The sequence below is a fragment of the Kwoniella dendrophila genome, chromosome 1, assembly GCF_036810415.1.
Source record: "Kwoniella dendrophila CBS 6074 chromosome 1, complete sequence".
Classification (NCBI taxonomy): domain Eukaryota; kingdom Fungi; phylum Basidiomycota; class Tremellomycetes; order Tremellales; family Cryptococcaceae; genus Kwoniella; species Kwoniella dendrophila.
In genome coordinates, this window is record NC_089476.1 from 3086402 (window position 1) to 3103567 (window position 17166).

General features: G+C 37.2%; 7 protein-coding genes across 7 annotated transcripts; 4 read left to right on the plus strand and 3 right to left on the minus strand.

The window, feature by feature from the left end:
* Window positions 1–256: 256 nt before the first annotated feature.
* Window positions 257–2890, plus strand: L201_001105 (gamma-glutamyltransferase; the record flags this gene model as incomplete). The annotated part of the gene is made up of 7 exons (XM_066216898.1): window positions 257–496; window positions 678–875; window positions 1021–1279; window positions 1416–1594; window positions 1677–1831; window positions 1928–2139; window positions 2298–2890. 7 exons carry the CDS (start codon window positions 257–259, stop codon window positions 2888–2890), a joined length of 1836 nt encoding a protein of 611 aa, XP_066072995.1.
* Window positions 2891–3093: 203 nt separating this feature from the next.
* Window positions 3094–5207, minus strand: L201_001106 (uncharacterized protein; the record flags this gene model as incomplete). The annotated part of the gene is made up of 10 exons (XM_066216899.1): window positions 3094–3622; window positions 3697–3807; window positions 3922–3970; window positions 4021–4078; window positions 4137–4188; window positions 4254–4322; window positions 4446–4655; window positions 4775–4985; window positions 5058–5079; window positions 5163–5207. 10 exons carry the CDS (start codon window positions 5205–5207, stop codon window positions 3094–3096), a joined length of 1356 nt encoding a protein of 451 aa, XP_066072996.1.
* Window positions 5208–5845: 638 nt separating this feature from the next.
* L201_001107 (uncharacterized protein) lies at window positions 5846–7882 on the plus strand (the record flags this gene model as incomplete). The annotated part of the gene is made up of 8 exons (XM_066216900.1): window positions 5846–5983; window positions 6047–6228; window positions 6295–6406; window positions 6468–6674; window positions 6790–7025; window positions 7124–7366; window positions 7476–7641; window positions 7751–7882. 8 exons carry the CDS (start codon window positions 5846–5848, stop codon window positions 7880–7882), a joined length of 1416 nt encoding a protein of 471 aa, XP_066072997.1.
* Window positions 7883–8234: 352 nt separating this feature from the next.
* Window positions 8235–8478, minus strand: L201_001108 (uncharacterized protein; the record flags this gene model as incomplete). Its single annotated transcript, XM_066216901.1, has 2 exons — window positions 8235–8425; window positions 8469–8478. 2 exons carry the CDS (start codon window positions 8476–8478, stop codon window positions 8235–8237), a joined length of 201 nt encoding a protein of 66 aa, XP_066072998.1.
* A 21-nt stretch (window positions 8479–8499) lies between these two features.
* L201_001109 (chaperone DnaJ) lies at window positions 8500–10492 on the minus strand (the record flags this gene model as incomplete). Its single annotated transcript, XM_066216902.1, has 5 exons — window positions 8500–8833; window positions 8920–9878; window positions 9949–10029; window positions 10104–10214; window positions 10280–10492. The coding sequence occupies 5 exons, from the start codon at window positions 10490–10492 to the stop codon at window positions 8500–8502; spliced, it is 1698 nt and encodes a 565-aa protein (XP_066072999.1).
* A 539-nt stretch (window positions 10493–11031) lies between these two features.
* On the plus strand, window positions 11032–13977 carry L201_001110 (uncharacterized protein; the record flags this gene model as incomplete). The annotated part of the gene is made up of 3 exons (XM_066216903.1): window positions 11032–11356; window positions 11535–13673; window positions 13745–13977. 3 exons carry the CDS (start codon window positions 11032–11034, stop codon window positions 13975–13977), a joined length of 2697 nt encoding a protein of 898 aa, XP_066073000.1.
* Window positions 13978–14561: 584 nt separating this feature from the next.
* On the plus strand, window positions 14562–16845 carry L201_001111 (uncharacterized protein; the record flags this gene model as incomplete). Its single annotated transcript, XM_066216904.1, has 9 exons — window positions 14562–15098; window positions 15185–15274; window positions 15356–15472; window positions 15560–15632; window positions 15727–15962; window positions 16036–16160; window positions 16244–16496; window positions 16590–16721; window positions 16783–16845. 9 exons carry the CDS (start codon window positions 14562–14564, stop codon window positions 16843–16845), a joined length of 1626 nt encoding a protein of 541 aa, XP_066073001.1.
* Window positions 16846–17166: the final 321 nt, after the last annotated feature.

Here is a 17166-nt window from a genome sequence, read left to right on the forward strand (position 1 = left end):
ACGAGATATCTATTGTCGGGCAAGAGATCCGAAAGGTCGTCGGGAGGAGATGGAAGATGCGAATATTGGTTACTTTGTGGTCCTCAACAAAGGTACACTACCTGTCGACTTTACTGACCATGGTCTGAAGAGTACGATTGATTTGAGACGATCTTGGATGACAAGGGTCATAGTATAATCTAATTTGTCAAAATTATGTGAACAAGAATTTTGTTTTGATTTTTAATGGACGTGAAATCGATCATAGTTCTACAATATGGTTACCAATAACGATAAGATATTATCAGGTGCAGTAACAAGTGAAGATACCAGAGCATCAAAAATAGGTACAGATATACTCGCGGCAGGTGGAAATGCAGTAGATTCAATTATAGCCACTATACTAGCAGTAAATACTTTATGTCCATATCATTCTGATATAGGTGGTGGTGGATTTGCTATTTTGAGAGATGAAAAAGGGGAATATAAAAGTTTGAATTTTAGACATACTGCTCCAGTAAGTTATATCTTGTATCTCACACCCCGAATTAATCGAGCGGAGAGGTAGCGGTTTGATAAAAGTGTGATACCATCTTACGGAAGGTTTGCCTTCAATCCATTGCTTTTTCCAATGGTAACAATCAATTAAAACATGCAATTATAGAGAGTGACAATCTATTGATTATATTGCTTTTTAGGCAGCGGCAACATCAGATTTTTATGTTAATCCAGACGTATCAAGTTCAATTGGGGGTACTTCAGTTGCTGTACCAGGTGAAATAAAAGGGTTAGAAGAATTACATCTCAAATATGGGAAATTACCATGGGAGATTTTATTTGAACCTTCAATCAAATTATCTGAAAATGGGTTTGAAGTAAGCCAAGATTTGAATGATGTAAGTTTGTTTTTGAATCGTGTCGGTCTCAGAACTTCTCTCTCTCTTCTTACTTTCGTGTCACTAGGCAATTCATAATAACTATGTCTATACTCGTTTGATGAAACCCTACAAAAAAGCTTGCTGATAGATCGTAAGACAACAGTTTATAACACCAGGACGTAATCCATACGGAACGACAGATTTTTCATGGATGCATCAAGATCTATGCTATTCAACATTATTTACCAATGAAGGTCAACCCATACCTGTAGGATCAATCTGGAAAAGACCTGAATATGCTCAAACATTGAAGAAAATAGCTAAAGAAGGTTCAAAAGCTTTTTATGAAGGTGAAATCGCTCAAGCTATAGTGGATTCTGTGAGAGAAAAAGGTGGCTTGATGACTACGGATGATTTGCAGAGTGAGTTGATGATTACATTGTTTCCAACTTGTTTTTTTTAATGGCGGTCAAGCCGAAATTGAAAGCTTTCGAGGAATGATCGTTTGATCACCTCTGAAAGGAATCTGCTAATTGAAACCTCCATTCGCATGAATAGATTATACTGTAGAATGGAATCAACCTTTATCAATACAATATAAAGATTACACTATATATTCTATACCAGCACCTGGATCTGGGGCTATATTCTTATCTGCTATGGGAATATTAAGTCATTTGAAGACTGAAGGTCCTGGAAGTGTAGAAGATTTACATAATTTGACTGAAACTTTGAGAGTAAGCTTGATGAGATGAAGATCATCAGTTTCCAAAAAGAATTATCTTAACTGATACTTACCTCTTTTTTAAACGATAAAAGCTCGCATACGGTCAAAGGACATCTTTAGGTGATCCAAATTATGTACCAGGATTGATAAAAAAACAATTAGATTGGCTTAAACCTGAATCAATCAAAGAAAGATCAAAATTAATTACTGAAACTACCCATGAACCGGATTATTATAAACCTCCAGGGTTAGTGATCTACTTACCATCACTTCTACTATCTGTCAAATCTTGAATGAACCTTCAGTATTGATATATATTCTGCTGCTGCTGCTTTCTTTATAGAATCGAAATAGTTAATGATAATGGAACATCAAATATCACAGTAGCTGATTCAAATGGAATGATAATTTCAATAACTACTACAGTTGGTTTAGGTTGGGGTTCACATATTATGGTTCCAAAATATGGATTCATATTAAATGATTCAATGGATGATTTTTCTATTAAAGGTAGATCAAATTATACAGGATATGCACCACAACCGACTAATTATAGTAAGTTGAGTAAATTGTTATTCACTATATTCCAATTCTCTTTCACTTCATGATCCATATACATATCGATTATTGAAATCATTATTACAACCAAAAAACCATAATTGATTGATTAATAGCTGAATATAATATAATATACTGTAATCGATGGAAAATAGTTCAAGGTGGTAAAAGACCATTATCATCAAGTTGTCCTTATATAATATCAAATTCTTTAACGAATAAACCTTTTTTAGCAGGTGGATCATCAGGTGGATCAACAATAATATCAGCCAATATACAAATTGTTAGAAATATATTAGAATATAAATTATCACCTAAAGAATCTTTAAAAGAAAATAGAATACATAATCAAATTCTACCAAATTATACTTCTTTCGAGAAACAATTTCATTCTCAAATCCAAAACACTACTGTAAAAGGATTTGATAATCCCAAAGATGAATCAATCATTGTAGAATTAGAAGAGAAAAGAGGTCATAAAGTGAATTGGATAAATAGAAATATTAGTGTACCTGTTATAATTAAATTTAATAATGATGATTTTTCAGATACTTCAAATTCTAACCTGAATTTAGATGAAGGTATAGACTCTAGTAAACCTGAATGGGAAGTTGCAGCTGATCCAAGAAGACATAATACAGGTGGAAGTATATTCATTGCTCCAACTAGTCAATTTCATAAAGATAAATTGAAAAAGGAAATTTGTAAAGGTTGTGAAACTTGTAAAAATGCGAAAAACGATTGGTAATGGACAGTTAGGACTGTCTTACTGAATGTATGCATTTTGATGAACGATATCTATCTCAACTCTATATATATATATAACGATGCTTGATTATTCTACTAGTATCTATCTATATTCCCAAAAATGTGTTTTCTTCGTCGTCACCTTCCTGAATTCTTTACACCTCTTGTTTTACACATGTAACTTATATTCTCGAAGGGGTTTGTTTAAGCCTTTTGAGTAGCCTTTTCAGCAACTTTTTTGCTCCGTTCTTCCGCAGAATTTCTAATTATCCAAGTCATTTCATAAGTTTTAGCTGCATCTTCATAATCTGAAAAAATTTCAGGTTCTTTACCACCTTCAATTGCATCGATGAAATGATTCATTTCAGTTTGATAAGCATCGTCACCTGGTGTAACGATCTTTTCAAATTCATCTGATCCAGGTCTTCGGATATGTAATTCTGGTGCTTTAGATGTACCGAATATGTTTTGTAAGCTACAAAATTGGTTTATTAGTTGATTTTGTTCATCTGTTGTAGAAGAGTGTTCGTGAGACCTATCAATAAAACTTACACAAAGGAGTACTATAGAAAACGAGAATCGGAAACTATCAGTTACCTGCTCAAGACGCCAAACTTGCGAGCGATCTAAAATACTCACACCGTCGGCATAAACTTCCAATTGAACTTCATAATCTGTTCCGTGTAAAGCTGTAGAGTGTAAGAAAATACCTACAGCACCAGACTCGTATTTCCTAAAAACCGATAACGTTATGTCAACTCTTCAGTATCGTGCTTATTTGGTGTTGACAGATTTCAGCCAACTTACCAACTAGCGGTAGTGGCTCTAGGGATTCTGAGTTCATCTGGAATAACAGATTCGTCAAAGTTCTTTTTGGAGAGTTGTCCAGGTTTTTCGTGAGCTTCTAAAGCATGAGCGCTATATCAAACGTTACATCAGCATCAGAAATACGATATGATCCGGCTTAATATCGTGTATCAAAGCCCGCAGAGGAGATTCAGACTTTAGGCAAATAAAGGTAGCTAGACATACGAGATAGTATCAAAGTTGATTTCTCCACCCAAAAACCTTACGAGATCACCTGCACGTTCACATCAGCAATTGTCTACATAAATGCTCGCTAACACTGACAGATATGAGTAGCTTGTTCGATAATAGGCCCAAGCATGATATCTTTGTTCCACCATTCCTAAATACGGCTTATCAGCTGAATTGGTACGATAAAGTGATCTTGGGGGACAACATACAGTTTTAATAGCTAATTCGTAAGCTACTACAAATCGTGCATTTGTGGCCATACTGAGTAAGGAATTGCCAATCAGCATGTCGTTTAGAGTCTTTGTCTACAGTCTCCAGATACTAACACGCTAAGATTGTTCTCTTCAATGATCTTCTTGACTTGCTGTACGATTTTTAAGTATCTTAAAACGTAACTGGGAGATTATTTGGGTTAGCTGAAGTTCTGACAGGACGCTTTCAATTACCAGACATTGAAGCAATAATATAATACTGTAAAGGGTATCTGTACAACATAGAATTGCGAGGAGATAACTCACCCAATCGAGATAGGGGCTTTGTGATTCTGTTTCAAGTATTCAGAAACTTTGAGAGCTTCACCAACACTTTCTTCCCATGGTTGACCAGTTGCTACAGGTTTTTCAAAGAATATAGCTACATCTGGGAAAGCTTTATTCAATTGAATTTCTAAATCTTTTCCTGGTGTTGTAGCTCCTCTAACTGTTGGTGGTGTAGCTACGAAAATAGCTCTAAAACACAACAAAATGGAAATGAATAAAACCAATCAGCTTCTCAATGAATCCTCAATCGAACCAAGCTGTATATAGATTGGTAGACTTTTGCGAGAATGATGATCTTTCCGACTTACCTTGGCTGTTTAGCTTTTCCTCCATCCACTAATTTTTTGAATTCAGCTACAGAAGGTAAAATAACTGTATTTTTATATGAATTTTTATGAGGTCCATTTGCTTTGATTTTTAATGCTTCTTCTGCTTTCCCCGGTACAACTTCAATAACTGCATCTACAATTAATCTTTCACCAAGTTTTTGTTCGGCTCTTTTAGCTATATTCCATGGTCCTAATTATTTTGATAGGTACATCAGCCGAGTCCTTCTCGTGTTTTCAATAAGGAGATAATGACGAAACTCACCTTCTGGAGTACCGAACATGGCCTATAATATCGCGGAAACGATAAGCTGATCAGCATTATTCCAAAAATATAGATCAGCTTCAATGAGTGGAGGTTCAAACTTACATATCCGGCACCAACCATCATAACGTGAAACTCTTCTGTAGACATTTTGAATTTCGATTTTACTTGTTGGGTATCTTTGTTGAGAGGGATATCTAATCTGATCGATGGAATCGGATGGTTTTTTTTCTTCTGTTTTTATATTAAAAGAAGGTAGAAGAGGTATCTACGAAAACGACGATATAGAAGAGAAGGTAAATAACTTTTTCTAAATTCACGTTGCCCTGTTATTCTTATCAATAAAAATAATACTAGCCTCGTAATCGATCGATTGGTGACCTGCATCTCATCGTACTAAACCATATAGTAGCTTATCAACTTTATTTCCCGGATCTCAATACATATCACAATTGCATAAGATTAATTTGCGGAAGCTGATTCAGGCACCGAACTATCACATCATCGGTTAGTCTTGATTTATACGCTTGTTTTCTAATGAGATTACAGTTTCTGGGTTTCGCTCATTACATATCATTCCTAATCAAATGCTAATAAGATACACACCCCTCAAAACTGATGATGTAACCATTTTATGAGCGTACTGTAGTCAACTTAGCTTGTAGAAAAGTTGAAATAGGAACGCGAATATGTGAGGTTTATCTTGAGTTTCCAGTTGTTGAAGTAGTGGTCTATTTACAAATCATCTTCTGTCAATAACATAAGATAGTATTGTTAGCCTCATCAAGATGTCAGCGTTGATAGGGACGTTCATCTCACACATATCACAATGCTTTACCACGAAATCAGGCGATAATCTACTTACTTCATTACCTTTAACCAATCAACATCCTTTCTTCGGTTCACTACGACAAGCTTTATCAACCGTACGTTATGAAAACATTGTTAAGACATCTTACAACGGGCTAATCCAGAGGCGCGCTATCTAGGTCTCAGAATCAAATATAGATCAAAGCAGTGTATCTCAACAATTAGGATTTGTAGGGAATGATATTAAAGACAATCTATCAAGTTTCATCGCTGCTGTTTTAAAGAATGTCAGAGGAGAACAGAGTCTTTCGGCGAATGAAGAGGCTTATGGGGAATTCAATCGCCTACAGATAGTCTACAGGTCAGTTTTTGATGAGATGATCCTGAAGTCTCATTTGGTTAAACCAGCTGACAACATTCAATATAGTGAAGCAAACAAACTATACGCCATGACAAATGATGACGGTCAACATATAAACGTATTCATGAACCCCTTGATAGTCAACTTAGCAAGAACTTTAGTCCAAGTATCGAATAATGTAAGCTATCATTTCTACTTTCATGATCATCTTCAGGGCGATTTGCTTATTTCATATGTAGGCCGCATCTCTTTCGACATTGCCTCTGAGAGATCCCAAATCATCTCGTTCAATTAAAGATGCAACTCGACAAGTCATAGAGAGATCATTCCAAATATCAAACCCTAGTATAACAGAAGCAGAATGGAATTCGAATTTCAGTCAGCAGTATCTAATTGGTGATATAATCTGGGAATTAAGCAATATACTGTTCAGGATTTATGCTGAAGTAAGTTAACACAACTCTATTATACTCGATAAGGCTTGAATACAAAATGTCCTACTTTGGAGAATATAAGAGACTAAATTGATCATTCGTTCTGCTTTTTTGTCAATTCTTCTAGAGGAAATTACATTCTCAATCAGCCGAACTTTCACGAAATCTTGAATCGTTAACACCTCATGAACAGAAAAGGTTTGCTTCAAGAGGTGAAATCATATCTTCAACTGAAATTTGTCAGAGTTATTATTGGAGAGGAAAAATTAGATTAATACTACTGGATTTTCGACAGTCAAAGTATTGGTTAGATAAAGCATGGAGTATAGTTCCGCAAGATCAGGGTGGATGGAAACAGCGAAGGTGAATTTATTATTTCGTATTATCACAAGAACCACAGGAATGCTTGAAGGAGCGAAGGATCGAAGACTGATCATGTGTTCATTACTACATTCTAACAGGGCTATTCTAGTACGCCTAATAGCAGTCAATTTACTTGTTGGTAAATTACCTTCGCAAAATCTATTACAAGAATATAATCTACCTCAATTTTTACCTTTAATACATTCTTACAAGACTGGTAATATACCATTATGGAGAAAAACTTTAGAAAATGATAGAGAATGGTTTAGAAAAAGATCAATTTGGTTAATATTATATGAAAGAGGTGAAATTTTAGTTTGGCGAAATTTACTTAGAAATACGTAAGTTTCCGGTTTTTCAATAAATAATTCACTTGGACATAAGGGTCAGGATTCTCGTTGATGTAAATTTAGACTGATTATATTCTGTGTTTAACATGCTTTGCAATAGATTAAAATTATATTACTCATTAGATCCTAATCTACCTAAAAACAAATGTCCAACTTGGATATTCATTTCTTCTGTATATAAAACTTTTCTAGGTTCAGGTGAAATTGAAGATGGTTCAATTGAGTTAGAAGATATCATTTGTGTAATATCAAGTTTAATTGATCATGTGAGTCTTTTTGTTCCTATATCGCATCTATTTGACAGGTTTTACCATGTTATTGTACTCCAACGAGAATGCTGTTTTGAGCTAAATCTTCATATTACTTGGCAAATAGGGTTTAATCAAAGGTTATCTATCCTATTCACAACGTCAATTAGTATATAAACCTAGTTCAAATGGTTTAATTGGGTTTCCAAAAATATCTTCTGTAGAACCTAGAAAAACTCAAATTGTTGGAAGTACTTAGATTGCCATTCATTTGGGTGATCAAACTTTATGTCAACTTTTATCATTATATCATAAACATATAACCTGGTGTATTGTATTTTCTTTTTTCTCAACATCAATTCAATATAATTTGTACCCGTACCAAAATTCATATTAAAAAGGATGAATGTAATGCATTTGTAAAATAATGTAAATTATCGATTATCTCGCTCAGAAGTTATACGTACTGATCTAGAACAAAACTATAAATGCTGAGTTGTGTGTTTCAGTTACAAAAATAAATGCAAAAAGCCATAACAGTATCCGTTTCTATACTAGTTCCCTTCTTGTACTATTCTCCATTCAACAGCAGTTTCCATCAATCAGGTAATTTAGCCTGTAGCAGCTTTCTTCTCCTCTTCTTCAGGTTCATTCTGCTGTTGTTGTTGCTGTTGATTTTGAGATGGTTGATCATTTGTTTGTGATTGACCATTTTCCGTTGTTTCTGATATGGCTTTAGTTGTTGAGGTTGATTTCTGATCATTTTCAAGTTTATTAACAATCTTTTCGTTTTCTGCTTCACCTATAATAAAGATTGGGGGAAAAAAAGGCACACACCTGTTAACGAAAAACCATTCTTGTTGAAATATTGATTGCTCACCGCCTTCCAAATAATTTTTCGATGAAACCTATCGCCCCTCCAATAGCAGAAACAACTTTTCCACTTATACCCCCACCACTACCAGAAGGTTCATCATTCCTATTAAGATATTCTGGATCTATAGGTTCACTCTTCTTGGTGTATTTAGGGTCTTCGACAGTTGATGCCGAGGAGGGACGATAGGGTTTCTCAAATTCATGATTGCTTTTATAAGAAGATGTAGCCTCACCATTTGTTGTTGAAGTAGAATTAAATGATATTGTAGACGGTTTACCTTCTACATCATCTGCATATGCTTGTAAGATTTTCTTTTGATTAGGTGAGAGCGATCTGCAACGGAAAGAGAATAATACAGTTTAGTCTTTCTGCCGAAACCCAATTTGTGATTTGGAGAGGAGGGTCCCTCATAGACTAACCTTGGGATCTGTATTTTCCAGCCTACAATCAAATCACCTCTTTCATTTCTACCTCTATTTTGATAGACAGATTTAACACCTCTACCTCTTAAAACGGCTTCTTCACCATTTTGGGTACCACCTTTAACTTTGACATCTACATCACCTTCTAAAGTAGGAATTCTTATTATACCACCTAATAAAGCAACATGTAATGGAACTTTTGCATCATGATATAAATTTGTACCTTGTCTTTTGAATAAACTTGAAGATTTAACTGAAACTCTTACTAATAAATCACCTGGTAATGAAGATGTCGTTGAAGCATTTGAAGATAATGGCATATCACCTTGTGAAGGTAATCTAATTATCATACCATCTTCAACACCTGCTGGAATATCAACATTTAATTCTTTTTTTTCTTTTATTTTACCTATTCCATCACATTCACCACATTTTGATGAATTTGGTATGGTTTCACCTAATCCATTACATGTTTGACATGTTGATGCCATATACATTCCTTGAATTTGAAACGTTTGTTGTCCTGTACCTTTACATGTTGAACATTGTTTTTTCTTTTCACCAGATTTTAATCCACTTCCTGAACATGGTTTACAATTTACTACAGGTGTTATAGTTACTTTTTTAGTTGTTCCATTACATGCTTCTAAAAATGATAAAGTAATTCCAATATCTAAATCTTCTCCTTTCATTGGTCTTGATCTTTGTGGTCCTGCCCCACCAGCTCCTCCACCAAATGGTCCACCACCTTGTCGTCCTCCACCACCAAATGCAGATCCAAATAGCTGTTCAAATAAATCTCCTGGATTGCCTCCACCAAATCCTCCTCCTCCGAAACCTTGGAATCCTCCAAATCCTCCTGCTCCATTTGCGAATCCGTTAGGATCGAAACCTTCTTGTGTTGAAGCTGATCCATATCTATCATATGCTTGTCGTTTACTGTCATCGGAAAGTATCTGTACAACGTACCACGATGTCAGCTATTATGATTTTTTGGCGTTCTGTTAAGATAACGCCAGCACTCACATCATAGGCACTTTGGATTTCGTGGAATTTCTCCTTGGCGTCCTTCTCTTTACTTGAATCCGGATGCCATTTCTTTGCAAGCTGTCATGCGACGAGCAGGGATCCTTTTATCAGTAAATTATTCCGCCTGTGGAGAGACTGTGAGAACAACTAACCTGGTAATACGATTTCTTGATATCGGATGCGCTAGCATCTTTTTTTACTCCTAAAACTTCATAAGGGTTCTTGGCTGATGCTCGATGAACAGGTGTAGAATGGAATGATCTCTACAGTAGGACAACACAATTAGCATCCAAATGATAGGAGGCAATATTAAAGCAAAGCAACTTACTTTGCTTTCCACTTGGGTGTGTTGTGGAGTTGGTGATCTACCTCTTACAGTACTGAAGCATTGTGACGAAGGTAATCTTGGACTTGCAGGTCTTCGATGAGGTTTTGATGCTGTTGGGTTTTGAGGTGGAGGAGGTAGAGTGGATGAACTTGCCACAGCTTGCTGTGAGAAAGGCAAAGCTGTAAATGCTCTTGTTGGTAATCTAGGTGGCATGTTTGAACGAAAATCACAATCAACAGATCACCTTGGGGTGTTTACAAGAATGATTGATGATATACACTGGTGTTATCATTGAAATTCGTGCAAGTTAACTGGTCAAGCAGAATAATTCCAACTTTTTAAGCTAGAAATCTCTCGAAGACGCTCCTTCTTCTTTAGACTTTTTTTGTATACTTGCAAGCGGTGATCACCGATAACGGAATCAATTTTAGGATTTATCGGTTATCGGTTATCGGGTATAGACCGCTGAGTGTCATAATCTTAGCAATGTGGCATCATTACTGATGGTTGTTTGATGGTTCCTGCGCATGTTAGACACGCACCTCCACTCAATTGATTCACCATTCATAATTCATAATTCCACTACATTGATCATTCACAACCTTATGGGATACAATCAATATATCACATAAACTATATATACAGTTACTCTTGGTCCATTCAGTTTCCTTTTCTTTCGTGCTTCTGATACCAAAATAGACAAAATATTACAGAATTGAGGAGATAAACACTATAAAGCTATATAAGACTAAATGATCGATTTAACTCCAGCTTCTTCCTCTTCTTCCTTATCTTCAAGTACTAAACGACATCTTTCCCCAGTCCTAGAGGACGATATACCGCACAAGAAAATATACACAGGTACTTCAATGGTTGATATACTATCCAGCACTCATCCGATCTCCTCGAGAGGTCAATATGGACCTATTCGACCTGAAGATGCAGGTTTTGAGAAAGATAAGGGCCGACCTATAAAAGACAAAGGAAAAGGAAAGATGAAAATGATCTATTTGCCTGAACTACCCGAAGAAGTGTGGACAAGAATCTTCGAGATATACTATGAAGATAGGACAAATGGTAAGCTATCTTGTTCGATGCCTACCATCCACGTCTTACTTGAAGGCCTATCTCCTCCATATTTACCCATACGGAATACTTATCGCCTCTAACACACCGTATAACCGATGTCTCTTCCTTCCAATGGGATTTACCATGTATGAGTGCCTACTGACCACTCTCCTTCTTTCCTTCATAGAATGGCAAAGTACCGGCGTCTTGAGGGAGGGCTTAACACCGGTTCTCATCTGCCGAGACCTCGCACGTACCGCCTTACCAGTACTTTATCGACATCCTTACATTGGGTACAAAGCGATATCGTCATTTGTAACAGCTTTGACCAGTCCAAGGCGCTACAACGATCTATGTAATAGAGACTACATTAAGCATATAACCATACGGGCCTCACCTATAATACCAACTACTGAGTTCTCCGCATTTTACGCTGTTCGTAAAACTCCCGCGGACAGAAACACCCGTATTGCCCCATATACGATCCATCCATTATTCGAGAGATTGATGCGATCCTTACCGGAACTCGCAACATTTACATTGAAAGACACTTTGGTCTTACATCAAGCGGATGCAACCCAGCTATTTTACGGTCTGAGCGTTATAAACCCTAAGAAAGTTAGATTAGAATTTCGAATGTGGGATTTGTACGATTCCCCTTTTGGACAAGATATCATCGGAGCAACTAAAGGAGGAGCATACACTTCTTATGGTAGCAAACCAGCTATACTACCCTCTGTAGATCATTTCTCACCTAGAAATCTTCAGAATGAATTAGGTTGTATAGCTATTCAGAAAACTTGGAGAGACGCGCTGTATAACGCAACTGAACTCGATTTACCATCTTGGTGGATTGAACCTATGTCAAGGCAAGATCAGAATAATGCTCCAGTACATCCTGCACAAGCAATGATATTAGGTCAACAGCATGTTCATCACGCCCCCGGACATGCGAACCCATTCGCGCACAATTCAGGCAATCAGTTTAACCCTTTTACTGTCCTGTCATCCGCAAGTAGCGCTACACCTCAAAATCCTAATCCATCTAACAATCAATCCCAATTTTCGCAAATACATAATCCGGTATTACCACCCCCTAACACTTCAGACTCTTCGCTCTCGCAAACTTCCGCAGGCAATCAAGCACAATCTGCTCATCTTCGCCGACTTCTCAATGATTTACGCAGAATATCTTCGCGAAGCTCTACACAGCACCTATCGATGCAGCTTGACTCAACTACCCCAAATCACCCTCCTATATCTGCAAATACGACTGGTAGTTCCCAAATCACATATCCGAGGTCAGGCAATATTTCTGGTAACTCTCACGGTCATTCAATCTATCTTTCCGACAATGAAGACCTGTCTGACAGCGAATCTGAACTCACGGAGGACGCATCCATCGACTCTCATTCCGTCAGTGAGCCATCTAATAGCAGCCGCCAGCCACTCACACAAGCTTCAGCTTCACTGTCAACAGCATCAAGTAGTGCTCAAATAACGCCAGCTACTAGATTACGAGATGCCCTCTTAGAGATTCGTACTCTCCGTGAGACAAGCTCTAGAGCCATACATAGCTCCCAACAGGCGACTGTTCCTCCACCTCGACACGATCGCGTGACAACTACCGTTTCTGCGGTACAAAGACATCACCAAGCCCAAGATAATTGTCATACCCCTCATCAAGGGGGACAATCTGCCACACAAGCAGGACCTGATGGTATACCTTTAACAACTTCCCCTGGATTAACATCGTATAGTCTAGCTCATCATATGCGAAGTCTACTGCTTGATCTTATCAGAGAGCATTGGACACCTAGACTACAGGCTTTATCGATCGTAGCTCTAGATCCGCTAGCAAGTTTAATAGTAAGATCACCTCAACTAGATTTATGGACGCAAATAGCTGTTCCTCACATTCGAGTTCATCTTCCGAGATCCATTAACTCTTTAGCTGTATTCAAGGGGCCAAAAGAAGTAGCTAGAGATAGAGCTAGAAGAAGACGTGAAATGGAAGAACTATCTGTTGACCCTCAAGGCGATGATGCAGGCGTCATTTTGGCAGGAAATGGATTGGTCACTATCAATGGGATTCCCCTACCAAGTATCTTACCAGACCAAGAAAATGACAATCATCCTTACAGAATTGTAGGAGGAGAAGGAGCTGGAAATGAACTGGTCAATCAAGAAGTAAGGTTATTTGAATTAGAAATCAATTCCATGGAAGAAATGAGAGATGATGTATGGATTAAGTCTGGTGATCAATTACCTCCACAGTTATGTAGGATTCTAGCTGGTGAACACGATTGGAGAGACGTAAGCTTTGGTAAGTCAGCTTGACCTTTCCTCTCCTGGAATTGGAACCGCGACTGAAACCTGGATTTCTGTAATATCTAGCTCATTCAAATGATACTTACTCCCCACCATATTCAGAATATATACCACCTGATTCACCAGCTACTTCCGATTTTGCCTCTCCGACGTTCAGTTTCGCTTCATTTGGAAGTGATGATCTACCTGGAATAGACGAGGAGATGGGAATCGATGAAAGCGATACTTACGATCGATCAAAAGCTGAAGAACAAGCGCAAAGAATGAAGAATAGGACATCTGGCTCGGGAGCTTTGTAAGGGGTATCGTGAAGTTTGAAAGTAAAAGAGATATTTGGATCAGTTTAGCTACATCGTAATGTGTATCCACACTCTTAACCTTGGAGGTCAACTATCTTGGGGTTCATCATAACAAACCCTCTTCATAGTAGTACATCTTGCATATCCTACATATATCTATCCATATCTTTTTATACCTATCTCCAAGGACGAGTATTCCACACCTTATACATAAACAACTATGTATCTGTGTCTCATTCCTTACACGGTAAATTATCTTTCGGGATTAACCGAGATAATGAGGATTGATCGGCCTACTATCCTGTACGTCACTTTGGCTAGACGGAATGCACATCGGTGATCTAACAATATAACTCGGTAAAAGCATCCATTCAGACGTGGGGTTCTGCATCTGTTGGGCTGTCTGATATCTTTACTACCTCCTAACAACATCGACTCAAGCCTGTCTATGGACCAATATACAGAAGCACGAGACAGCTTTTACACAACTCATCTCTTGACTTGGATTACCAGCAATACCTGAGACAAGACGTTCAAGTCCAACGTTCAGAAGCAAAGGGGATTAAAGAGACGACACTATCACAATGCCAGAATTATCGACATATCCATTACTTGAACGAATTATCTCATTTAGTGAGAAATCACCTTCATCAAAGGCTATAATCGATACACCGAAATCATTAACGGTAACAAATAATGAATTGATTCAAGACATCTTATCATTATCACAAAACCTCTTATTACCCATACTCAGAGACCAAGAGAATGAATCTAGAGTAGTTATATTATGTGAAAAAGGATATTTAGTACCTTTAAGTTTATTATCAATTTGGTTATGTGGTTGTTTGAGTGTACCTATTTTACCAAATTTACCTTTACCTGAACAAAGTTATATGACAATTAATTCTGAATCAAGTTTGATAATAACTGATTCAAAAAATAAGAAAAGAGCTGAAGATCTAGTAAAAGAAGTTGAGAAAGAGGGTAGGAAATGTAATAGACTTGAAATTAGTTTGGATACAATCAGAAGACAAACAAATAATAATGCAAAAGAAACTTTGAAAAATTTAAAAGAAGTAGATGGTGACAGAAGAGCTATGATGTTATTTACAAGTGGAACAGTGAGTGTAGTAAAATGCTTTCACGCACCTTGAAGTCTGCCATATCTATTCGACCCATATTTTTGCTTACCAAACTTTTGATATAGACAGGAAGACCTAAAGGTGTCGTAACTAGACATTCAGCTCTTGCGGCTCAGGTTAGTGCTGTAGCTGAAGCTTGGAGATGGTCAGATTCTGTAAGTGTACCTTTTCCACATATCTAAATGTAAAATTAGGTATATAGACTGAATGACATGTTATGAATTTTATACATTCAGGATCACTTGCTCCATGTTCTTCCTTTAAATCACTTACACGGTATAGTAGTTGCACTGTTACCAACTCTTTGGTCTGGTGCAACAGTAGAACTATGGGAGAAATTTGATGGTCCAGCTGTAAGTTTTGTCTCTCGTGATTCGCTCTATTTGAGCATCAAGCAGCAAGCGGAAGGTCGTGACTGATGTAAGTTTGAATTGTGATAGATCTGGAAAAGATGGATGAATGAAGACAATCAAGATCCGATAACTATGTTTTTCGGTGTACCTACAGTTTACTGTGAGTTGATAACATACCATATTAGCTTCCTTTTTGACCTGATCTGTATGTATAAGAGAAGGGCAGGACTAATCCGTTCACCATTTATCTTAAGCTCGACTTATAGCTGCTCATTCGGGTTTAAGCCCAGAATTGCGAGAGAGAGCATCAAAAGCATCCTCAACTCTTCGATTACAAGTATCAGGCTCTGCACCATTACCTGAAAGTGTCAAAAAAACTTGGGAACAATCTGGTGGTGTAGGTGGTGGACAAATTTTATTGGAAAGATACGGTATGACTGAAACTGGTATTATTGCTGGAACTGGCTGGGAGGTTGAGAAGAGAATCAAAGTGAGTCTAAATAGCATTTCGGTAAGGTTATTCTATTTGGATTTGCAATTGACATATTTTATGGAAAACTCAGGGACATGTCGGGTTCCCATTGAAAGGTGTAGAAGTCAGATTATGGGATGAAGAAGGCAATAAACTTGTTACAGAAACAGAAACTTCTGGAGAAGTTCAAGTTCGTGGTCCACCTATAACGAAGGAGTGAGCATGTTTCTGTTATATCGTTCTCTCATTCTGTTTCTGTTTCTGTTTCTGGATCTGATATAATAATATTTTTAACAAAGATATTGGAAACTTCCCGAAGCAACGGAGAAAGAATTCCAAGATGGATGGTTCAAGACCGGTGATGTCGGAGTGTATTCATCTGACCCAGAAGCAACAGGACAACTTAGAATATTAGGAAGAAAAAGTACAGATATAATTAAATCAGGTGGTGAAAAGATAAGTGCTGTCGAAATTGAAAGAGCTATTTTGGAGTTAGATGGTATGAAAGATTGTGCGGTTGTTGGTGCAGATGATGAAGAATGGGGTCAAGTTGTACGTCCATTCAATTGTTTAATTCAGATTCCTTTGCATGATATTGATGGTGATATATCCTAATCTGACAATCAACAATTTACGATACCACAGGTATCTGTCTGTCTAGTTACCAGTCGACCCGAAATCACTGTAGCGGATCTACGTAAAGAACTACGAGATATCATTGCCCCATATAAATTACCGAAGAAATTGAAGATATACGAAGGCGAAATTCCTAGAAATGTAAGTGTATACAATTATCGATATAATCTATCGATTGATTGCTAATCAATTGATAATGTAGAATATGGGTAAAGTGAATAAGAAAAAATTAGTCTTGGAGGCGTTTCCACCAGAAAGTAAATAGGATACAACGTCATCTTTAGGTATCTAGGCGAAAGGGGGAACCAAACATGAATCAGTATCAAGATGACCAATGCAATCCAGACAGAGCAGAAATCCGAGTAACACTAGTGAGAATCGAGTAGCTTAATCACGATAGCATGGTCTGTGTATCCGATAAAATCGGGTTAGATACCCTATCAGGATATAGATGTGAAAGGATCATTTTAGGAAGATATCATAAGCTGAAAGGAGAAGGTTAGCAATGTAGAATGGCGTATCGCTTCTGACATATGTGTTCTTCCGAGATAGGAGATACCAGCACTTATATATATATTGACATTGC